Raw genomic sequence first — 24381 nt, 5'->3', positions numbered from 1 at the left:
TTGTGTGTTGCGGCCAGTTCAGCCTCCCATCTGGTGATAACTACTAGAAATTTACTGGCCCTAGATATTATGGGGAGTTTGATTCTCTTGGAGATATGTTGACAAGCAGAGGCGGCGCACAAACATAAAGCGATTTTATCAAGCTTGGATGCCATTTGGATGAAATCCTTGCCTCTTCGGACTAGACTCGTTTAAAAAATTTTGAATATGATGGGGTGACTTTGAAGGGGGATTGATAAAATTAGACCTGTTATTTCATACTCATACGCTGTAGCTCAGCAACCGGTAACATGCTGATGCTGGCATTTGTTATACAGCTGGATATCACTATCCACCTGCACCGGAGATGTTACATAGCGGAGCCACCAACGAACGGCTGGCTCCGTGCTGGACCAATAATTCTCCCTGTCCCTGCTTGCTAAGACCGTGGTCTGCTCGGCCACTTATCATTTTGTGCTGGATAAGCCCTAACGGCATCAGCACTTGCCACAGGTTTACTGGAAGACACCGTGACAAGTGGGATATCACGTGACTTTCACATAAACAGCGCAGCCCCTTTTCCGGTTAGTCTTGGCGATTTGCACTCCGTAAACATCTCCAACTCCAACAAAGCTGCGACATGGATGCCCGGTTGGCGACTGCACGGTGTATTCCTCACTCGACGCTGCGTGCCACTTGCAGCGTAAGGCGGGGAAAGCCGCGCAGGACATCGTGAATCTACACCTGTTGACCTGGAATAGTACTTGCTGCCGCTGAGGAGCACTTCGTACGTCCACGGCTTGAGGTCATGTACTCAGTTGCACAGTGTGGATGCTATTATTATTGATAATCTACCGCCGGGCATGATTGCTCAGCCGCTTTTGCCCTACGCACTGGGCCCAGAGGGGAACGGCCTCCTATTTGTTGCTAGCGTTGATGTGCACCAGTTAGTGTAGCAGCTGGCGGCGGGCTCCCTGGCATCCCATGAATAGTAATGTCGCATTGGGCAACAGCCCCAATGAGCGAGTTGGCTTCGCCTAACTGGGTTCAAGGCCTCCTTCAAGTTTCCAATCTTTCGCTCTTCTCAAACCCTCTCTTGTTCTTCATTCATATCTCGTCGGGGAAACACACGGAATCCATCCTTTAAACGCTTGAATTTTCGCGGCTTAGGCTGCTTGCTTGGCTGTTGATGCAACATCGGCGCCCTCCGATTTGCGACCTCCCCACGGGTTTTTCATTTATTCCATCGACCCGCTATGATGATGGCGGTGACGCGAACCGCTCTCATCACAGCATTGACCCTCATCGCTCTTCTGAATAAAAGCTTCTCGGCCGCTGAGGAGCTACCAAGCTGGTTCAACGGATACTATATATTTCCAGCGGACGGAACTACTTCAGGTTCGTGACATGATAAATAATTTTATATAGAGTAGAGCAGATAGCGATGAATGATGGATTGCTTTTTTTTTTTTTTTTTTTTTTTGTTTTTGAACTGGCGCATTTTTGCTAACATCAGTCGCTGCTTCTTAAAAACCACTCGCAGTCGAATCGATAACATGCCGCGATAGTAACACGGCATGGGTAACGTCCGGAACTTATGCCAACTGCTGCGCGAACACGTTGACCACACGATGCCCGATGCCTACGAAATGTGAAGATGCATCGGTTACATATGACAATGGTGGCGGATATGCCTGGTACGTACCTCACACCACCATCTGAAAAAGAGAATGATGGGTGGGTGGGCGCTGGGGGATGAAAGGCAGAGCAACTTATCTGCCTTGAGGCCAGTAAGGAAAAGGTACCGTTATCACTTTATTTCTAACATTTGGAAACAAAGTCCTCCTCGGCAATCATGCGCAACGATGACAATATATGAAACCTCTCCCGGCGGCTCACCATCTGCGACGAACATTTTCTGTTGGGAAAATTGGAGCGCGTATACAGTCTACCGCAAGCTCCCCCCCGAGGTTTCGGGTAAGTTCATTGCTTTCTTATGTACCGTTCTCCGGTCGCCTGGCCATTCAATACATTCTCCCCGAATCCCTATTGTTTTGCTTAAAATAAACACGCCCCTTACAAACGGGGAAGGGGCGCGGGGCGGAAGAGAGGAAGGAGAAGGAAAAAATCCATAAAATTTTGAACCATAAATCACACTGCTTACAGCCCCTCTATTCAAGATACACATACAATAACACAAACAATAACAAACCCACCAGAAACTTCCAAACCTCGAACTCAAGATTCAACCCAGCCAACCCAATCAAGCCAACGAACTAAACCAAACCAACCGAACCAACCAAACCAACCGACAGCCAACCCACAAGATTCAGCCTCGCTACCACCCCCCACTTCTCTTCCTAATTCTCCTCCAGAAAAGTCCGAATCCAACGCAGGCGTGATAGCTGGCGCCACCATCGGTGGCATCGCGGGCGTCAGCATCCTCGCTCTAGCCTTCTTCTTTTACCGCCGGAAACAAAAGAAGGGCGATAGGATTCCCGCGGACGCGGCTGAATTAGACAACTCTCATGCGCGAGCCGAACTGCAGAGCCTCCATCGAGGCGTTGCGGGCGGCAAACCGAAAGGGCAGGGATATTATGGATACGCGGCTGGTGGTGCCATGGACGATGGAGCGAACTCCGACCCTAGCCAGAATTACGTCCATGAATTGCCGGTCGTGATGAAAGATTCTAGTGGCTATGGTGGTTCTGGTGGCTCTCCGGTTAAATCGAATGCGAGGAGGAGGGACAATTTCACCTATGAGATGCCTACGGGCCCCGATTGAGGAAGCCAAAGGCATTGGACTTGTAGACAGGTGCCGTGGAAGTTATAATTCTGAAAAGTTACTTACTACGAAGAAGAAGCAGAAAAAAATAACCCCGATGTAAAATTTCCTCCCGGACCCCCATTTGGATGGCTGAGGGTTGCAAATGAATGCGGGGTGGATCAACAGATTGACAAACAAAACTTTACTTGTTGATCTTATACATTCTTGCTTCATCGATTCTTTTGTTTCTTTGCATTTTCATATTTAACATATCAGTTTTCTCTCATCCGGTCTTCAATGTATGAGTGTACTTTTCTTTTCTTCTTTCATCGTTTTTTCCTTCATCCCCCCTTTCCCTCGCCTTGTGGCGTGTATATACCCTCTTGCTTTCTATAAAATAACCCTTCCCACCCTAATGACTGGTTTTTGGTCCACCCTTTGGGTATTAATTCTTCATTTTTGGCTTCTTCTCTTTCTTCCTCTCCCTCTTCTTCCTCTACTCCGCCATTATTCGTTTCTAGGGAAGAAAAAAGGTCAAAGAAAAAAAAGAAAATTTCATTCGATATAGCGACGTCAAATACATTCACACCCAGTGTCAAAAAAGCTGCATCATCCACACTCAGCGTTATTGATATGTTTTGCCATCAGAGCACGTATAGAAACAAGTATCTAAAAATCGAGATGGAAATCGAAAGTGAATATAGGGAGTATATGCCCATCTCTAGTTACCAATATGCGGACATACACGTGTTATTGCGTCTTTTGCCTCTACATGACTCAATCTCTTAGAGGACGGGGTTTAACTGTTTCAGAACACTGACAGAATTTGCATTCATTTGCTCATATAATAAAATATACCATTATCGATGAACTATGCTGATATCCTTTGTACGGTTACAGAAAGAATACTTTGAGCTCTATCGACGGAGGCAGAAATCGTGAAGTGAACCTATCGATAGAGTTCATTCAATAAGATTATATAAGAACACCATGACCTATTGGTCATTTTTCTCTCAGAAAGAAGACAGCGATTAGCTAGCCTACCTAGAATCGCCACCAAGAAGTCATCATCTCCCGTTGGGCTCCAGCAGAAAGCCGATGGCACTGACGGAGCAGCCCGCTAAAAATCCCCACGGACCCTGGTGTACTGTCTGCAGCATTTCCAGCACATCCCAAGGCATATTTCAGAGGCTCGGAAAGCAGGTTGATGACGTGCGGAGGAAGCAGAGGCGACAACTTACAAGCACACAGGAGAACGCCACGCGGGAGGCTGCACCAGCCCGAACCTCGTCACGGATGAATGATGATGAAATCACGCTGCCCCTCTATTGGCTCCGAGATTCTTTGCATGTTTTTTTTTTTTTTTTTTTTCGCAAGTTCGGGGTGCATCAATGTACCGCCACCTGACGTGTTGGCTTGATGTTTTTAAACATCTCCTTGCCCGGGATGAGGACGATTAGCAAGGAAGATATGAACGGCACGGATACGTGCCCGAGAAACGCTTTTGAGAATCAACGTGACACTCTCTTGACATCAGAGCGTTTGTTCATTGCGAATGTGTATTAGCTCTCTCCATTTCCTCAAGGAGAGCAGTTCGGGCGATCCCGCTCTCCCTGACCCTCCTGCGTGTCATACGGCATGTCTTTTAATGCGAAAGAATCACATTCCAAAGCCTTATCCCTGCCAGGATGTCGTCAATCCATGACTATGCAGAGCCAATGGAGAGAGATTCTGTATCATTTTTGATGTGCTGGCTGAAAGTCACAAGGCCTTGATTCAAGCAACAGATTGCGTGCTTTTGCTCAGATAGTTCGGCAAACTTTTGTTCTAACATCAGACGAGATATTAGATCTGATTTCCTTAATATTTCCTTTCTATATAGCCACGCCACGCCACGAGGCTGGTGGAGATGTAGTAATTTGAGGTATTTGACTGTGAGAAGCAAGCCGCTCAATGCAATTCCTCATTCCTTTTTCCAACAGAACATGCTTAATCTCCGTACAATAGAACACTTAGAACTATGTCTTGTACTCTGCTGCCATTGAAGTGCTCTCCCTTTGCTATTTGTTTGATATTGCTTGTTGTTCAATCTCTTCTAGCTGCTGGATTAATTTCCATCTTAGATGAAAACCAACAGGACTGGGTTGAAGCAACACTGACTGCTCTTTGCCGATTCTGATGTTTGACAACATTACGCGCGGACGCGGTCCTCGGGTAGTTCTCATTCCAATCTGTGTTTCTGAGAGTATCGCTCCGGCTACACTTTGCCCAAAGATCCAATGATTCTCTGGAGGAAGATGAATGATAATGAGCATATGTCGATGCAGGCTTCGCTCGCCTCCGGCACATTCGTTGTCTCGTCACCGGGAACTTGATCTGTCAGGCTGAAGGAAGCTGAGCAGCGTTGTTTGTGTTCTTGAGGCCTTGAAGGCTTCTTTTCACAAATTCGTAGCTGTTGCTGAATGTCAGTGTCTGCCTCGCTTGTATGTTCGCGATCTTCAGACATGAGGTATATAAACTGTGCTTACTGAGGTTTTGCGAGATGGAGCTTTCTACCTCCATGTTTTTGACAGAAGCTTTGGAACTTGAAAGAAAAGGAAACAGAAATTGTATTTACTCTTCAGTTTACTTCGCAGAAATAGAAAGAGTCAATTTATTTGTTTATCAAGTATGAACTCTCTCATGAACTTGAGTTGAATCTGAGCAGATGCATGTCAAGGTAAACCCGAGGTCAAAAAAACATTCATAGCTTCAAACTGCAGGGGAGGAGGTACCAACGGTACAGCACAATAGTTATTTCGTAGCCTAGGAATTTTAACGAAATGCCTTAGTTTCCGGGCCTATTAAGCTACAAACCGCCTAAGATCGCCCAGAACCCCATTAATCAGGCGCTAAGAAGATGCCTGTACTCTAGGCGACTTCAGACTTCAGCCACCCCCGCATCAGCTCACTCGCATTCGTTCGTATTCCAGGTTTACTCTCGAGTCAGCATTAAAATAATGACTTACCGATGCGAAACGCCATGGCTGCTTACTGCTCCTCATTCTTGAGGACATCATGGGTTCGTTCTGTTCCGACTGGACACTGGATAGTTGGGGGCCATCATTCCTAAATTTATGTTTGACGGGGGCGTGCAAATACTCCAGATTACTCCATCTAAAAAAATTTTGATGATAATATAACTAACATCAATTACACTGAACCTCTCAAGTTAATATTTACAGCGCCCGCCTCGCAAATCAGCTCTTTTCAAGAAGAAGAAAAAAAGAAAGAAGAATGATAGAAGTCGTTCGTCATGTCGATCCGTTCATTCCGTGCACGCACTAATGCCAACCATCATCCGATCACGCATTGGCGCATCACAGATCAAACGACGGGTACAATCTCCAAATCTGAAACGCTGGTCTCAGGATCCGGGGATATAGCCAAGAAAGCTCCTGAGACAGGGACAAGCGCATGACATGTCAGGAACAAAATGCTGCTGCGTCCATGGGTGTGCCGTCGTTTCCATTCTCGAGTGGCTAACGGGGCTTTTTTGTGTTTGTTTTTTTTCCCTTCCCTCCCCCCCGTCTCTTTGAATTCCTTGGACTGGAACCTTGGAAGGAGTAGTGGGAAGAAGTGAGGAGATGAGCAAGTCCTTTGGATTGTTCAAGGCTGTCTTTTTCCATATGTATCCATCCCCTCATGGGTCAATATGTGGTAGGCTGAAAGCGCTTCTAACAAGATGGAAGGTTTGAGAACGTTTGATTTTGCACCGAGTAAGAGGAGATGCTAAAGACCTGGCCTACTTGGTTGTTGTCTCTTCTTCGATGTTGATAATGGTAGCGGATTAGTTCCGCGTAGGTTTCCTTTTCTGTGCAGGTGTCCTTTTTTAATTTTTATTTTATTTTTATTTTTATTTTTATTTTTATTTTGAGAAACAAGCGAGTCTGCACACAATGCAGTGTTGCAACAGTGCACAGTGAGACCTTTGTCAATCATGAAACTCGAGACAGAGGTGAAACAGGTGGAGCGAAGGCTAGCGGCCATTTGTCTTTTCGTCACCTGAGGAAGTTCCTTGTCTGCGTTTTCTGCAGAATCCGAAAAGAAAAAGAAAAAGAAAAGAAAGCAAAGGAAGGAAAAGAAGTTAAAAGGAAAGGAAATTGTGATTTTTCGAGGCCCTTCGAGTGAATTTGGTCTCGGAGAAGAGCAAGTTTGCCCATAATATAAAATTTGACGGCGTACGCCACCAATCTCCACCCTTCATGGCAGCTTGTATAAAATTTCGTTCCGTGCAGCACGAAGATGGAATGAATTCGTTTCCAGCTTCATGAATGTCGAGAGGTGGTAATAATTATCCTATATTTCGTTGGATGTGGCGGCGTTGATGGCGTAAGAATGATTTTCAGAAAAAATATCAGCATCACTACCTAGTACCTATCACAGTTGTTGGATCTTACATACTTACTTTGTTGAAATTGTGGAAAGAAATATCAATTGTTATTCAAAGATCATTATCAAGGATGAAAAATCATCATCTTATCAGCAGCTGCTGTGGCAGCAGTAGATTGATTATGGAAGCTATCAGCCATATTTTGACATTTGATGAGGCATGGACTTGTACAAAAAAAGATGATGACACAATATATCTTGCTACTGTCACAACCCCAAATCAAGCTTTTTGGATGAATGTATAACCTCAGTGGCTTGTTAAATACATCAAATCTCATACTTACAAGGCATTCGGATAGTGCAATTTGATAATTGCATGATTGTTCTTCAAATCCAATTAGCGCTTGGCAATTAGGCGAAAATGAACTTTCCAATACACTTTTCGTTCATGCGCGGGGCATTGCAAAATCCGTCTTGCAGCCCCACCCTAGGTAGCATCGGATTACAGATGTAATCTATACAGTGCAGATTGTAGTCGGTCAGTCATTGGTGAAATCAAAACGTGGGGGGAAATCTCCCTTGGGGAAGAGGTAGGTAGAAAGCGGTTATGATTCATGAACATCATCTGCAAATGGCCCACTTTTTGGTGCCGGCCTGTCTTTGAGGAGTGAGTGGCACGGTGTGTTAGATTAGAGGAGGCTTAACGGTGGTTGATACTCCAAAGGTTGTTGCAGCGAAAAATCGGAACCAATTGAATGTGAATGTGCATGCCCTGTAAAACTCACTGGGACTCAAGACAGTAAGTATATAGTTAAAGTCCCATAAACACGCTGCCAAAACTGAGAGGCTATTATTTGAAGAAAGGTTCTTAACTATATATATATCATCAAACTCTGATTCTTCTAAAGTTCGCCTCTTGTGCTGCACGAGAGGCTTGTAGATAGATGTCTTTGAGCTTATTCAGGCCTTAGCATTCTCAGGGGTTTCCGATGTACGGATTGTGTTTCCATAGTACTGCTATCGTAGAGTATTTCTCATCAAATGGTTGAGCATGTTTTCGCAAGTCTTTCCACAATTGACTTCTGAGGGTGGAAACAAGTCAGGTACCGTTTGCCTCGCGTAATCGCCTTCATCCTCGGAAAGGTTCACTAACTACGCAGTAGCTAGCTAGTGAAACTACTTTGTGGAAGCTCAATTCCATCAACTCTCACAATTTTTAATGACAGGTAACTGCCATCTGTGCAGTTGTAAAGCGTGCCTGGGCATTATGCTGGCTTCGACGACAATTTGTATATCGCCCAGCGTTAATTTCCTCACGCGTGGCTCCAATCGACGCTGCAAACCACCAAGCTTGTCAAGTTGTCATCCTCAAGCAGGGCGATCGATTGGCTTGGAACCCTTGACATTGTGCTAACATCTAGATAAGCCCTGCTTGTTGTGAGCAATGGCTTAGTGGATCTGTACCGAAATCCACACTCAGTGCTAGAACTAGAACAATCCAAATCCTTTGACTGGAGGCACCACACCAGAAACCCCAACCAACCAAACCAACCAACCTGAGCCAACCAACCAAACTATCTAGTTGGCCCGTTCGCTCAGTGAAGAGGGGAAAACGAAAAAGTTAAGGAAACATATATCAAGGAAGAAAGAGACAAAAAACAGACACAGAAAAGTTGTGGAAGCGACCTAACTAAAGAAACTTACAGTACGCTCATCGCCCATGACCATGCTCTCCTATCCGCTCAAAGAAGCAGCAAGCAACAGAACAAGAAGAAGAAAGAAGAAGAAAAGCCAAGCCAAGAGAGAGGGACAAATTGCAAGCACAAACCACCCAAGTCACACCCCCCGCTCACCCGTCCCTCTCTTTTAGAACAATGGCGCAGCTCAATTTCAGCTCTGACCACCCCGGTGATACATCCTTCTTCTAAACATCATACATCATCAAGAAACCCTACCCAAGGCCCCCTCAACAGGATAGATTGGACCGACTGAACGAGAACAAAAAGCAGCTGAATTCCAGAATCACTTGGGACCCACCAATTCCAGAGTGCCGGATGCAATTTCCCTCTCGTCAGGTCTGCCTCCTGCGGCTTCTGGCCGATCCTCAATGTCTACCTGAGGATGCCGGCCGAATCCCGCGCTGCTGGGATTTGGAGGAGTTGGGGTGGGGGTTGATTGTGTGCGTGTGCGTGTGCGTGTGCGTGTTTCATGGCCTTTCTATAACTCTCTTGGGCTGAGTATGAGATAGAGCGAAAAAATATAGCACCAACCAGACCAGGGAATGCCGTTTCAGCTTTAGGTACTGTACATTGTAACCTTGCAGTTGCAGTATGTGCGGTAAAGTCCAGGACATACCTCCCCGGATGGGAAGAGTTACCCTTTTTTTCTTCTTCCTTTTTCTCAAACGGGAAGGGAGGTGGTAGGTCGGGAAAAACTTGGAAGAAATACTATTGTTATTCTCGATTTAATTGGATTGCTGGCGCAGTGCATGTTCTTGGATTGTGGTGCGGTGCAGACCAAGCAAAATACGGCTTGATCCTTTCCAAGGTTATTATATGATATCCATATACAACCGAGGCAAGATATTCAAACTTTTATCTGTTTATATATACTAATATCTCTTGACGATTTCTTGGATATTATGAAGAATGATAGGTGGTAGTTACTTGTGACACAAATAACCATGCGCAGAGGAGCTCCCATGAATCAGACTGATACCTGTAAACTAGCTTAGTGCTCAGCGGCCAAGCTTTGGACTTCAACCCCTAAACAGGCCCATATCTTTTGCCCAACCACCGTAGGATCTGATTCTCTCATAAAAGAGATGTGCATGGGCAGTTTTGTTCTTTGAAGTTCTACTTTCCGCCTTTTTCCCTTCCTTCCTTCATTCTTTTTTCTTTCTTCGCTCTTGCTCTTGTCCTCCTTGGAAAGTTAAAAAAAACAAATCCCACACTGTACCTTGCAAACCCCCGCCATGAATCAAGGAAAACTCGAACACACATGGCACCTACCACCCCAAGCTCCTTAGTCGAAACTCAGCTTAGCAGGCCCTGGTTATATACGGGACGGGAGGACGGTGGCGTTGGAAACCCCCATGTTCCTCCCAAGAAAATACTTGATGATGACGTAAGGAGACCATACAGTCACCCAAGTTAACTAGTTAACTAAAATATACTCAACTTGAATTTTGGCTTCAACCGCGGCGGCACGAGCATCCAAAAACTCAAAACGGGGAACCTAAGTGTTGTTTTATTTAGCTTTTTTTTTTTTTTTTTTTTTTTTTTTTTTTTTTTTAAATTCATATTCATATTATTTATTTATTTATTTATTTATTTTTGCATCCATTGATCATGAATTTCTTTTCTTGGAGCTATTATTACTTTTGAGAATGCTTTATTCTTCCTTTCTTTTCTCTGCTCTTCATCCTGACCTGTTGTTTTTTGGTCGTGAGGCTGTGTATATATCATATATATTGAGAGATTTTTTTCATTTTTTTCATTTTTTTCGATTTTTTTTTTTTGTAAAAACACAAAAAAGACAAAGGTGCATCTGCTTGAAAAAACTCTTTGGTTCTAGATGTAACGTGCCCTACTCTGGTTTTAGTCACCTAAGTTGAATGTTATGTTATGCAATGATCTGCCAACTTCCATGGGTGCATTATAATTGGTGTGGTGTAGTTGTTGGGGTTATATCTGCAAACGGGGTATTTTATTTTTTTTTGTTTCTCCTCTCTCAACAACAAAAAGAAAAGAAAATATTACGTCAATCAAGGTATCCAAGTAACTAACTATCTAAATCAGTGTTCAACATTGTAATTCACCATTCCATCCGGCGTTATCGTCATTTTCTCACACGCAAGCTTATTAGTAATATCGTTAAGTAGTAATTTTTTATTGAGGGGTTGGTAGGCCGGTTTTTGTTCAAACAGAAGGGATGGGATCCATGTGTTTCACTCTAACATGTTTATCCTTTTTCCGTAAAACCACATTTTTCCCAACTACTGTAAATGGCTAAGGTTACCCACCAACACGGCCGGGTGAATGATGGAAAAGGTATCTCGCACGGAAGAGCCCTTTTTGAGGAAATAGTGCCAAAAACGGGAAAGGTGTAAGTAACTACGCGTAACAAAAAAAAAATCCTCAAGAAATTTATAAGTTAAAATTCCTTGGTTGGCTCAACTTCGACTTCTTCTGAATGATTGTTTTTTTTTGTTCAATTTTTCCTTTCTTTCTTTCTCTTTTTCTTCTTCTTTATGTATGCAATCACTGCTTTTTTCCCCCTTCTATTCTTTTGAGCTCTTTTCCATTAATTTTCCATTAATTTTCTTTGCTTCTAACTTTCCAGCAGCTAGTTAACCTTAACTTCTTTTATACTTTTCTTTCTGCTGTTTCGTCATCAGCCTTAACTCTTGATCCGACTCTTGGCATCTTGCGGGTTGCAGAGTGTATCTTCCGATCAGATAGATGGCTTACTTCGAGTTGGTTGCATGGGCAGGGCTTCAGGGATTTTCTACGAGCAGTTGGTTTTTCTTTGCTATAATTCTTGTATATAGAGCTTCTTTGTATTGGTAGAGAACCATGCCCAAGGATTGATTATTATTATTATTATTCTTATTATTCTTACTATGCATCTTATCTATCTTCTACACGATTCGAGTAAAAACCTAGAAAATCCTCCCGATTTCGTTGTAATTCACGTGAGGGGGGCAAGATGCACATTCACATGCCACATGGTCTCCTCGTCCTTCTACACTGTACTTTCCTCCTCCTCCTCCCTCATCATCTCCTTCTCCCTTCACCTTTTCCCCTTGTAGGTTTCCAGAAAGAAAGAAGGGGGAAATAAAAAGTCATTGACGTAGGTAGGGACCTTCAGCAGAAGGTCGGAAAAAGCGACCGACGACGAATGATGAATCCCGTGGGTAATTTTGTTTTATTTTTACTTTTTATTTTTATTCTTTTCCCTTTCCCTTGCTTGGGCGGGTAAATTATTCCGTCGGGGGCTATCCACCGAGGTTCTTTTATTTTTTTTTTTCGCTTGGGCTCTGATGAAACGCGCTACTGGCCCAACCTTTTACCCCCTTGAATGGACGAGTGCAAAGGGGCCCTTGGCGGGAGAGAGGGGAGGGATGGGGTATGATATGTCGATTTAGGTTCATGGTGCGAGCAGGGGGGTTTGCATCGCCAAGATAGGTTTATCGATAGATTGTGGAAAGTCTTGGTTACCGTTTCTGGCCTGAAAAAAGAGAAAAAAAGAAAAAAGCCTTCGTCTTGTCTTATTTTATTTTGCATTTTATTTTATTTTATTTTTACTTTATATCTATATCTATATCTATTTGTTGTATTCTTTTTTGAATTTTTACGCTCCCGTGACAGGGAATAAATAGGCTTTTGCATATGATTATCAGACTCATCGTGAGTTTGCCACAGACGAAGAATCCATGTTTGGAGAGAGGGCATTGACACCAGGCTTGACCCGACGACGACACAGCTTAACCTATGCTAAATCTACATTCAGTATATGATCACGTCCGTGTTTTGTTCCGCTACCCGCGTTTCCCTTCCCACCCGTAAGTAACATCCGTACGCAGCGGAACGACAACAGCCGGCTTTCTCAGAAAAAGGCTCCTTGCAACCCTGCGGGTTCTGGACACACAAGAGCTATGGGAGGGAAATGCAAGAGCCAGGTAATGATGGTGGGATGTGGGATGTGGGATGTTTGGTTTACCCAGCCAGAGAGTTGATTGAGGTTTAAGCTCCAGGAACGGAACCGGGCAATCCAGAGTTCAGCAGAGCTTATGCCGACTGCACCTATTCCAAGGCGTATTTCTTATTTTCTTGTTCTTTGCTTTTTCCGGTTTTTTTTCTTCTTTTTTCTTTTCCTGCTTCCGTGGAGGCTTGTGCTGTTCGTGAGCTATTTTTGGATACGCATTGTATGCATTTTAGCGCTGGGAAGGGAGAGAGAGAGAAGATAAGATGGTCATGGGCGATAGAGAGATAGGCGCTGGCTGGGTGGGCCAGCAAGAAAATCTCGGGCGGGAGAGCGACAATTGATTTCAGCATGTAAGGTTTTGCCAAAGCTTTTGCATCCTGCGGTTTGGTTGCGGCGCTTTTTCGACGATTGATTTTCTGCGATTCCTAACTCCATTCTCTTCGGGGGGCTGGACCTCCAGCACGCCCACTGGAATCCACGTAACTTAATACGGCCAACTTGAGCATGTAATTGCGTATGTATGTATGGATGTAAGTAACTATGTATGGGCTGTACGATACCTATACGCAGTTGTCGAATCAGTAGAAATCAGTATGACATTATAATACAGCCTGGTTGGGAGTGTGTTTGTATGTGTGCGTGCGTGAGTATGTGAGAGAGAGAGAGAGCGAGAAGATAAGCGCACTCCGTGCTCCGTAGTCCGCTTGTTCTTCAAGATCAATGCGACTATAATTAACCCTCTCGCCGTCGTCGTCGCTTGCCCGCTCTCAGCTTCTCGCTGCTGTCATCCGGCACCTTGACTGGACTGCGTCGTCGACCCGTCGCGGAGCTAAGGGCGCACTTAAGGGCGCACTACCTGGCCCCGACCTGCCTAGTGGCCTAGTCGCTCCACCGATTCCAGCCAGTCATCCGCTGTCTCCTGTCTCCTGTTCCAGTCTCCAGTGCCCAGCGTGTCCAGTGGTCGGAGGCCCACCAAACCCTCCGCCAGCCCCGTTTTTTTGAACCTCGTCTCCTCCACCAGCACCCACTGGACAAACTGCCCAACCGTCCACGGTGCCCGTCCCAGCGGCCAGTGTCGACTCACCCTGTCCTGCTGCGTTCTAGTCTTTGATCGCTTGAAAACTCAGTTCTTACGTTCTGCTCGCTTCTCTGGGCCTGCTTGCCAGTTGGCTCTACTTTTTTCCCTTATCTCACCCCCCCGTCCCGCCCCCTTCACGATCTTCTAACAACACTCTTCTTCCCTCCAGTCGTCTTCTTCTACTTCTGCCTCTTCCTCTTCTTCCTCCTCTTCCTCACTCCTGGTCCCCACCTAGTTCAGTCATCCTGTTTTCCTGTTGTTGTGCCTTCTCTTTTGCTTCTTTCTCTACTTTCTTCTTTCGCTTCTACTTCTATTTTTCGTTTCTTTGGAAACCAGCGTCGCCCATCATTTACCATTACCTTTTTAAATACCTTCGTTTCGATTCCATCACACACCCTCAGTCCATCCTGTCGAGCGCTCCAAAGTCACCTCTCGCTCTCTCTTCCGTTCTCGAAAGAACGAAAGGATCGAGGCAACAATTCAAGCGTTCATAAGATTTAAAAGATAAACAAGAACATCGTAAAGAAAGATAGAGAAAACGTTGATTCGGGCTGGCCCAATTTACTCTTCTCTTCTTCCTTTCTTCTTGATAGGATTCGCATCAGTGCTTGGGATACATTTTTTTGAGGCTGGCTCCTCTCACAACCATCTGGAATAGCGCCCTATTTCCAACCCTTTTTGACAATCGTTTTCTCTTCTCCATTTTCGTTTCTTCTCCTATTGCGTGGCTGGAGCCCATCGATTGCATCGTTGTCCCGTGTAGTTTTGACTACCCCACAAGACGGTTGGTTCCCGCCTTCCTCTACCCTTTTCTCCTTGCTGGGCCGCTCCTCGCTCAGCCTTCTGCTGTGCTGCCTGTCTTCTGAGAAGACACAGCCCTGCGGAAGACAAATATCATTTCTAAATATAATCAGAATGCATCCTCATTACGATATGTGACTGACACTCTCGATCTTGTTAGAGATAGGTTGACTCGCAAATGGCGATGTATTCGCAGCATGGCGCTTCGATGGCACCACCACAGAAACCAGAAACCTTCATGCTTTCCAATGAAGCTCAACAAAGTCTCCCCCAAGATGCACAGGTTGCCCTCCAACAGGTCGATAATTGTGAGTCTGCTGTGTCTTTTTACTGTTTCTGTAGGAGCCGCCATAAAGAGTCCTGTCCTTGAGCCGCATTCTTCGAATCTTCCCATGAGTTTTCGTGCTTAGTCACCCAAAAGCACCATCGCTAATTCAGCGCGCGATGCAGTAAAATACTTCCTCATATCTGCTCCGGTTGATTGGACCCCAGATCAACTCATCAGACGATTCCTACTCCCAACAGGCGACTATGTCTCCTGTGTTTTATGGTATGTACAAAGCATGGGAAATGGGAGGAGAAGATCAGCAGAGCCTAATGGGAGATCGCAGGAATAACCTTTTCCATATCTCGGGAACGGACATCGTGCGATGCTTATCCTTTCGATTCCAGGCCTTTGGCCGCCCGGTTAAAAACACCAAGAAGTTCGAAGAGGGCATTTTCTCTGATCTTCGCAACCTCAAATCCGGGACTGATGCGTCCCTCGAGGAACCGAAGAGCGCCTTTTTAGACTTCCTTTATAAGAATAACTGTATTCGAACGCAGAAAAAGCAAAAGGTGTTCTACTGGTACAGTGTACCTCACGATCGGCTCTTCCTTGACGCATTGGAGCGGGATTTGAAGCGTGAAAAGATGGGTCAGGAAGCAACTACTGTGGCGGTCAATGAGCCTGCCCTGTCCTTCGAATTCGATTCATCACAGTCTCTCTTTGAGCAACTCACAAAGGCCCAACAAGCGAATTCGTCTTCTTTCTCTGCCCACGCCAGCACAACCTTCTCTCATTCTACTTCTCCTATGGGTAGAGCCACCGATTCTATGCCACCACCCCAACTTCCCCCATCAATGCCAGTTCTTCAAGAGGACACCAGCAACCAGGGTATGTACAATTCAGTGGGGATGCCCAATAACTCGATGAACAACGGTATGAGCAAATCCGAACAGGACATGAGTCATTTTAACTACGATCGAAACGGCACACCAGTCTCGAGAATTCACCAGCGCCATACTTCCATGCCGACGTTTATGGAGTATTCACCGGCCCCGTCGTTCGTTTCATCACACTATGATGAGTTTGGTCCTCGAGGTATATCCTTCGAACCAATTACACCGCCACAGCATGCACTTCATCTTGGCCAGGAGCCTGCATACATTGCCAATGAAGACACTAGCTTGTATATGGGCGTCCCCGATCTTGGGAACTCGACAGACTTCACACCCACTATGCAACTTCCGCCGTCCAATCTTGCAGGACCGCAGTTTTCTACAGCAACCCGAACATTCCCAACCACCAATGTATACTCTGTCATTGAGGGGTCCCCAACCTACAAACAACGGAGACGACGGTCATCGATCTCTTCCAGTATCACTAATGCCATTGCAGCGGCAACGGGACATGCCCAGCAACATTCTAACCCGTCCCACGGCCACTCCCATGCCCATGCCTATTCTGTGACCCAACCAAGTGAGCTTCGCCGTTCCATGTCCAGCTCTGTCCCGGCAGTTATGGAAGGGGAGGAGTCAAACGGCGACTCGCCGCCAGGCCTAACCAATAGTTTCACGTCTACCGTTGTGAACCAAAAGGATCTGCTGCATGAAATATCTCGCACGGGTACTCCACTGCCAAGTTTGGAGGAAAGCCCCCGCGAGCACCAGGTGTCTATGATCCAAGGCCCCGATGAGCTGTCATCGTTACCTAGCGGCGACCAACTTGGTAAGTCTGTTGCCGCGAACTCAGCCAATTGGAAGACGGATCGGCCAGGCCCCGTTCGTCGCGCCCGCAGTGCTACCATGATGGAGCTTGGCCCTTATCCTCAGAAATCACATTCATGCCCCATCCCGTCATGTGGTAGGTTGTTCAAGAGACTCGAGCATCTGAAACGGTAAGTACTGCTAATTTTGATTTGGAGCCTTTGTGTGGCTCAAATGCTGTCGAGTTTTAAATTGTTTTCTAACCGCCGAGTTGCTGACCGGGCGCCTAGACACGTAAGGACCCACACTCAAGAACGCCCCTACCCGTGCCCATACTGCAACAGGGCCTTTTCACGGTCGGACAATCTTGCCCAGTATGTTTCACTTTTCTTTTTCTCACTTCAGACTAGCTAAATATAGTGCCACAAAGTTTTTGTGAGGAGCTACCCCCCCGCTAACTAACGTTGTTGCTGTTTTTGCAGACACCGCCGTACCCATGAAACCCAGCAAAACGGGCAACAGGTTGTGGCTAGCGACTCGGATGAGGATCGCGAGCAAGAGGAGCACGAGCCTGCCGGGTCTTCGCCAACCTCTTCATCCGACCCGCACAACCACAGCCACACCATCCACAGTAACAATACCAATCGTCAGCACCGTAGCAGCAGCAACAACAACAACCACAACAACCACAACAACGGCAACAATAACTACATGGCGACCGGCATAGTCAACATGGCCAATGTAACCTCCCTGCCGTCGTCTATGGTCATGCAATCTGGCTTACCCACTATGGTAACGCCACAGATGATAGCTAGAAGTGGGTTAGTTTAAGCTAGATCGTTAGACTACGTGTTTTCTCTCTTACATTTCTTCGCGCTTTGCTTGCCTCTGCTCAGCCCTTTTGGTATCTATCCCTTCCTCCATCACGAGAGGTGGTAGTTTTGGAACAGCGGTGTTGCCTGTTGCCTCTTTCTTGGCTGTGGATCTGGAATGTTTGATGTTTTCCCATTTTGGCTACGCTTGCTGTGTTTATATAGAGATGGAATCGGTTTATGTTAGCTGCTACTACTGCAACTGCTGTTTTCTTCGTTTGTCTTTCCGTTCCCCCTCAAATAATGCTTAGGATCCGTATCTTATCCATCCTATTGTTTCTTGGGTTTTTCACTTGCGGGATTTTGGCTTTATGACTTCTCTTTCCAATATATACATATATACATTTTATATACATGACTTTTCCGCCCCCCCACTTCTCCACGGCCCAACTTTTCTCTATTTTTTTCTTTTTTTTGAAGAAACTTGATGTATTTTTTCTGTTCTTGTTGTATTGTTACAAGAAACTGACTTTTCTTTCCTGGCCCCTTCAACAACAACCTTAATTGATCGATTGGTTTTAGGCACCAAAACGATAATACAGACTTGATTTCATCACCAACGCATGGGCACATGGGCACCCACACATCTAACGTTGAATGCCAGTTTTGTTGATTAGACGGAGTGAAGCGAAGTCTGAGAATCGTACAAAGATTTGAAGGTGGGCTCAAAAGTTGCGTGGCTGAAATGATTGGATCTGTGGCTTGAATCTCAATGATCTCGTTGATGTATGTAGAGGAGATTTTGGCATCTCTGATTGATTTAAATGGTGGATAATCTCCATTTTTTATTTATGCACTGGAGACTAGTTCATAATTGATTTAGATATCTATATAGTTATATATATTTTTTACCTCTGAATTATCTGTCGACCTACCACCCTACCTACCTGCTTGATATTCGATCGGATTGCTGATGAAATATAGAGTGCTAGCTAGATAGCTAGCTACCTATCTACCTCCCTACCTACTAATTAACCTGCCTGCTCAATATCTAATCAATCTCTATGAGAATAATCATCACCATCTAGCTACCCACCCATCTATCAATGCTAGCTTACTAGCCGACTGCCTGCCTAGACATCTACTGACCGGCTTGAATGAATGATATCCACTGATGATATCTATCAATGATATTTACCAATGATATCTGCAATGATATGTATCGATTATATATACAATGATATCTACGATGATGATATCTAGCAATCATATCTAGTGATCGTATCTATTGACGATGATATCAACATAATGGATAACATGACTTCGCACTTTTGCTCCGTCCTGCCCCCAGCTGCTTGCTTCATGAAACTCCTGCTATAGAGTGTTGTGCCTTAGTTTTCCAACCCTTCGAAGAAATTAAAGATGCCTTCATCTCTGAGATTTAAGAGGTTCATTTGCCCACCCCCAGAAGGGGGGGTGTTAGGGGCAGGCTGCCCCTAGTATGTGTAATGATGCCATTTCTATTCGACCTAACATGCAAGTAGAATGCAATACACAACAATTCAAAGCTGAAGAGAAGAAGCAAAGAAGGCGAAAGCTGCTCGGCGAGGTGTTGCACAAAAACAAAGAATGGCCTAACCCCGTGCCCCTTCTAATATAGTAGTGAGGTCCTGGGCCAGCGCCGTCACAACATGAAAGCTTAGACCTTCTTTGATTTTTTGGGCTTCCTGCGAATTAGTTTATCAATATTTGACATCCCACATACATCTGCTAGGGCGTCACTCAGGGAGTATGGCTGGCTCCTCAGGAAAATAGTCACTCCTCTTAGGCTCCTCTAATTCTGACCCAGGAGGGCATGGTACACACTTATCTTTGTCTTCCGTCATGTTGTGGCTTATCTGGTGTTCAATACTCCTCATGCTCCATTCTTCCTCCCAGGCTTTGTAAGCTTCATCGCATTTTTCGTAACAAGTGCTGTGGAATGTCAGGCCGCAAAAATGAAACTAGTCTTCAATCGCTCTGTTAGACCGCTCAATTATCACGGCATTTCCAAGGAGACCGGTCAGGTAGATGCCACCTTCCATCTTCAGGTAGCCAGGTTTCATCAACTTGGAGAGGGTCATCGAAGATCTGTCCCATACAGGGGACATAGCGAAATTGATTTGAGTCTAGATATAAAGCCAAATATCGGCCACAATCACCGCTAAAAGCTATTTAGTTAGATATGTATGCCATAACGCGTTCCGGCTGCGTCTTTCAAATTAAGACAATATGAGGACTCGATATATGACCTTCCAGTTAGTTTGAAGAGGACACAATGAAACACCCAACAATGACTTCTGTTGTTGGGAACATGTTGGAGAATAAGGACTGTATTCCCGTTCTGAAGACGTTCTTCAATGAAGCCCTTTTCTCTCTCTCCGCTTCCGCCCAAGTTGGGAGACATCTAGAGCCTCTGCCAGCGCTTTGTAGTGTTCCGGAGACCGATGACCCTCATCTTTGAAGGAGCCATTGTCATCACTATTGGAATCATCCTCGTCAATGTTTTCTTCACCACCTTTATGTTTCTTGGGGAAGCATGATTCCGTGTCAGGTGCTGCATCAGGGTCATGATCCGCCATCACAAATGGAGCCGTCGGGGTTGTAGATATCAAGCTTAAGCACTAAGAGGCAGAAGACTTTTGAGTTGGTAGGAGGTGGTCAGATGGTTGGAAGCCCGAGGACGGGGGGGGGGAGGGGTTGCCGGCGCTTTTTCAGTCAGGCTATATGGGAGCAAATTCTCCGTCTTCCTGTTGGGTCTAGCCCAACATCATCAAGCGTTTTTATCACTGGGGCGGGATGTTTTTGGCAGCTGGTATGACCCCCAGGAAGCCAAGAGAACATCTATCAAGATAGCTCCCAGAGCAGGGCCACCAAATTCAGCAGCAACAAGGAGATCTGCATTAAGAAACTGATCCTAAAGGAGTCAAGTCCAATAAGTGTGATGTCATAAGTTAGAAAACTTCATTGGGTTGAATGAGCACTTCTTTTCGAACCGCTGACTGGCTGGCGCCCTGCATTTTGATACAGCCAGCTTAGAAGGGCGGGTTGTTTCGCCAGGGCTGTGGCATCTTTCCTTCTTCTCTCCCCTTCATTTTGGGCAGCGGAATGTTGCCTTTTTGTTATTGCTCTCCTGAGCTCAAGCGTGCACCATGCCCTGGAAAAGACGTCTGCTGGGAAGCTTGAGGTGCTAAAGGATTGACATAGATAAACTTCTTGATTTCTGAGGAAAGCATCAAACTGAATCTGGGAGCAGCATTGGTTAATGAGCCTGACCAGAGGTTACATGTATAGTACAGTGCATTGACCATTCCAATCATATATAGTTCATGAAATTACAGTCCAGCACAATAGAATCTCCCAACACAGATCAGGCTGACATAATGGTTTAAATGTGACACTGCCTCAATTATGCTAGCTGGCTCTGAGAGCACTATTAGCCTCATTGGAAATTTCCAACAAGCCTAATGAGTAGTAAAATATGAGCAGCTATATAACTGTTTTGATTGGCTGTGCTTTCCTAGAAATCTTTCTTGTTGGAAAGGAGGTTGAAGGTGACGAGGAGGCCTGGCAGTGAGCAGGGATAGAAGGAAGGGAAATTTCGGTAGCCAGAAACAGGCTTCAAGAATGTCTTCTGGAAGCATAAAAGGAAAAAGATCACATGACTTTGTCAAGTGCGTGCAATAGTCTCGTGCTTGATATTATAACTCTTTTCGGGCTTGAGTTGAAGGCCTGAATACACCAAGGGACAGAAACTGACAGGGGATACTCATACATGTGTGGAGTGAGTACAGCTAAACAGTTATTCTGATGTTTCAACACTTAACTGTGCTACCGCGTAGGCCCTCTCCCATATTAAACCACCAAATGTTGAATAAGCATGTTAATCAAATCTTCATCCACTGTAAGCCGCTGTTGACCATTCTGCACTGTGTTGCAGAAACCACATCTCCTCAGTCAGCGAACATAGTGGAACTCTTGTGATGCTCTCTTCTCAGGCCCAGATATCTGCATCTTATTTGGGGCATCGCAGCAGCATTGGGAATTTCTTGGATTGTTGATGTGTAAGTTTTTGAAAACAAGAAACCCATCACAAAGTGAACAGAGATAGTATGGATAGCATGCATTTCCCTTGCCATTTGAAGACCATGTAACTCTAAGAGCTCCCTTCCCGCCACAGCGGTAGCAATTTGGGGCAGTCTCAGGGGCTCTGGGTTGAGTAAGAACGGTTGTTGCCATGGTCAATATCGTGGAGGCTGATGCAATTATTTTAATGAGCATTAGAAATATAAATGAAGAAAGGGGAGAGCCTGTTGAGAAATGTTTAGGATATAGAAAATAAAGTCTTATCGGAGTAAAAATAAAGTATTAGTCAGCAGATTTGGAGGCGCGAAAGTCCTTGAAACTAAATTGTGCGTCTAGATATTCTGCCTCATCGGAGTTTGTTGAGATGTCTGAGTCTATTACCGCCACCTCCACGGTAGATGTGATGGTGCCTCCGGAGAGAGAGGAAGGAACTGATTGGGGCTTTGGCCCTAGAAATCTTGTGTTTGCAGCTTCAATAAACTCTTTTCTCTTCTCCTTTGCCCAGTCTCTGGCATTCCGATACGCAGTCGCCCCCTCTCGAAACGTTTTCAAATTCCCGGTCATATTCCAACCATTCAACTGGGTCATAAAATACTCCGGCTGACTTTCAGGGCAACTGGGTGCGGTGGGATGGGAGGTGTAAAGCTTGAGAGTGCCATCATGATAAGTTGATGTAATGGTAAAGGCATTGTTGTCGTAGACCGGGTTCACCCAAAATGACTGAAGGCTTTGCATCGCTCGGGCGCCTAGAGCTCCATCATAGCAGGCTTGCCGTTTTGCTACCGCAGCTGATTGGTCCGGTGTTTTGATTTCTAGGAAGTAATTAGGCAACATTGGACGACTGGCCGCTGTTGAAGGTATAATGATATCGTTAAGCTCGTCGCGGATACGCCCATTTAGTTCTTCGGGCCGGGACCCGTGGAAGTGGTCAGGCTTAGCACTGGGAATTGTGCCATCAGTTAAGGGCCTAAAATTTCCGAATGGATAGTCTCCTCCAATGGTCCTATCATCACTTCCTCCCTCAAGACTTTCGATAATTTTGGTTATTTTCTTTTCACTGGTGGCATATGTATTTGCTCGTTCAAATTGTCGAAACTCTTCGTCGCCGAATTTCGACGGTGACAGGGAACCTCGGCTTTGATCAAGCACATTGTTGATTTGATCCCAATTGCTTGGCTTTTCTGGGATTCTATCATCAGGATATTCATATCCATGAGGATAGACAAAATGGTCAATAAGATGCTGCTCAAAGCCAAGACTGTAGGCACCGGTGCTCTGAGAGCTTCGCTTGGATCGAGTTACGGAAGAGGGCGTAGTGTCTGCTAATGGTCTCTTAGGCATTTTGAAGTAGAGCGGAATTCTATCCTGTCGAAACTAAAGACGTGTTAGATTAATTTGGATTATTATACATAAACAATACATACATTTCTGAGGTCAGAGAGGTCCGGGCCTCCGTGTCTAGCAAATCTCCTTACCCGATCTAAACAATCTGGTTTGCATGAGCTGAGGAACTCCGGGGCGTACGCAACAACGTTCTTTCTTCGTTCAGCGGAAATCTGCCGAGTAATCGGTCTATAGGGCTCTATAACATGAGGTCGCTGGTGAGTGTTTCTTCGATCTAACTCTCTCAAGGCCTTTTTTGTCAACCAAATCTGGGAGAGATTGTCCCAAAACCCTGCTGGTCGTTGGGCTTCTGCTTCACGAACAGAATGCTCAGCTTTCTTCCTTTTGGGCTCAGGCTTCGGGAGCTCCAGCTGTCGCTTAAGCGGTAGGGACATAGGACATTGAGTAAATGATAGCATCAGTAAGAATTTGGGCGATTTGTTGTTTAAGAGGGTGTTACTGGGGCCATGCGCAGGCACACATTGGACATGCCCTGCCTTCACCATAATTGGCCCCTGCTGCCTGGATGCCGTTTATTGATGGCATTCTTATGAACCTTGTTCTTGGCGGAACACAGCCCAATATTCCACCCTGGAAATGATCCAGTCGCCATTGAACGGAAGACGGAAGGTGGTTCCACGAGCACCTACATTAGCCAATAAGTCAGATAAGTCAATAAGAAAAACAACAATGTTAGTCAACTATCCCTCCCACAGAGCAACTTGGCATGTGACCTAGTAGAATAGAACAGGAAAGTTTCTCCGAGGCCCTCTTCGCCAAGGATTGGATCGGCTTTTGGCAGCATTTGGGATTTCCAGAATAGGAATGGTCAGCATTTCCTCGATAAAGGTCCGCTGAAGCTAATCCTTTCAACGTCATCGATCTGTACGCGGAACATTCCTCATTCCTCACCCTCAACCAACCTGCGTTTTCCCCCCGGACATTGCATGCTACGTTGTGTGTGTGGTCTGCGGCTTGCTGTTGGTGGCTTAAGTGTTTACCATTATCATTACCATTACCATTGGGTGATGATGATGGTGGTGGTGGTGGGAATGTGGATCATGATCACAGTCTTCTGAGGAGAACTTTGGAAGAATGCAAAACACAATGAGATGAGATGAAAGACTGATGTTAAAGCTTCCTCTTTTGTCTCTTCTCTTTTATTTATTATTCTGTTATTCTATTATATACAATACATACTAGTACATACATACCTTCCCCCCAAAGGAAAGAAGGAAGTTAAAAAGATATTCGAACGTCGGCTGTTCACTGTGGAATAGGAGAAAGCGAAGAGGGAAGAGGGTGACAAGAAAGAAAGACGAACATATATATATATATATATATGACATATATATATATATATATATATGATACCCGACCCAGCAGCA

General features: G+C 45.3%; 6 protein-coding genes across 6 annotated transcripts; 2 read left to right on the top strand and 4 right to left on the bottom strand.

Moving 5' to 3' along the window:
* Positions 1–1238: 1238 nt before the first annotated feature.
* HCBG_05414 (uncharacterized protein) lies at positions 1239–2764 on the top strand (the record flags this gene model as incomplete). The annotated part of the gene is made up of 4 exons (XM_045432463.1): positions 1239–1377; positions 1523–1676; positions 1820–1956; positions 2199–2764. 4 exons carry the CDS (start codon positions 1239–1241, stop codon positions 2762–2764), a joined length of 996 nt encoding a protein of 331 aa, XP_045286579.1.
* Positions 2765–5003: 2239 nt separating this feature from the next.
* Positions 5004–5770, bottom strand: HCBG_05413 (uncharacterized protein; the record flags this gene model as incomplete). Its single annotated transcript, XM_045432462.1, has 3 exons — positions 5004–5242; positions 5275–5322; positions 5755–5770. The coding sequence occupies 3 exons, from the start codon at positions 5768–5770 to the stop codon at positions 5004–5006; spliced, it is 303 nt and encodes a 100-aa protein (XP_045286578.1).
* A 2364-nt stretch (positions 5771–8134) lies between these two features.
* Positions 8135–9470, bottom strand: HCBG_05412 (uncharacterized protein; the record flags this gene model as incomplete). Its single annotated transcript, XM_045432461.1, has 4 exons — positions 8135–8269; positions 8822–8851; positions 9155–9334; positions 9426–9470. The coding sequence occupies 4 exons, from the start codon at positions 9468–9470 to the stop codon at positions 8135–8137; spliced, it is 390 nt and encodes a 129-aa protein (XP_045286577.1).
* Positions 9471–14222: 4752 nt separating this feature from the next.
* On the top strand, positions 14223–17504 carry HCBG_05411 (transcription factor steA; the record flags this gene model as incomplete). The annotated part of the gene is made up of 6 exons (XM_045432460.1): positions 14223–14688; positions 14866–15013; positions 15156–15255; positions 15317–16864; positions 16964–17047; positions 17156–17504. The coding sequence occupies 5 exons, from the start codon at positions 14914–14916 to the stop codon at positions 17502–17504; spliced, it is 2181 nt and encodes a 726-aa protein (XP_045286576.1).
* A 1984-nt stretch (positions 17505–19488) lies between these two features.
* On the bottom strand, positions 19489–20106 carry HCBG_05410 (uncharacterized protein; the record flags this gene model as incomplete). The annotated part of the gene is made up of 2 exons (XM_045432459.1): positions 19489–19653; positions 19930–20106. 2 exons carry the CDS (start codon positions 20104–20106, stop codon positions 19489–19491), a joined length of 342 nt encoding a protein of 113 aa, XP_045286575.1.
* Positions 20107–21831: 1725 nt separating this feature from the next.
* On the bottom strand, positions 21832–23604 carry HCBG_05409 (uncharacterized protein; the record flags this gene model as incomplete). The annotated part of the gene is made up of 2 exons (XM_045432458.1): positions 21832–22984; positions 23035–23604. 2 exons carry the CDS (start codon positions 23497–23499, stop codon positions 21893–21895), a joined length of 1557 nt encoding a protein of 518 aa, XP_045286574.1.
* Between the last annotated feature and the right edge of the window lie 777 nt (positions 23605–24381).

Source organism: Histoplasma capsulatum (assembly GCF_000150115.1).
Source record: "Histoplasma capsulatum G186AR genomic scaffold supercont2.7, whole genome shotgun sequence".
Classification (NCBI taxonomy): Eukaryota; Fungi; Ascomycota; class Eurotiomycetes; order Onygenales; family Ajellomycetaceae; genus Histoplasma; species Histoplasma capsulatum.
The sequence above is the reverse complement of the archived record's forward strand: the minus strand, read 5'-3'. Positions and strand labels throughout refer to the sequence as shown.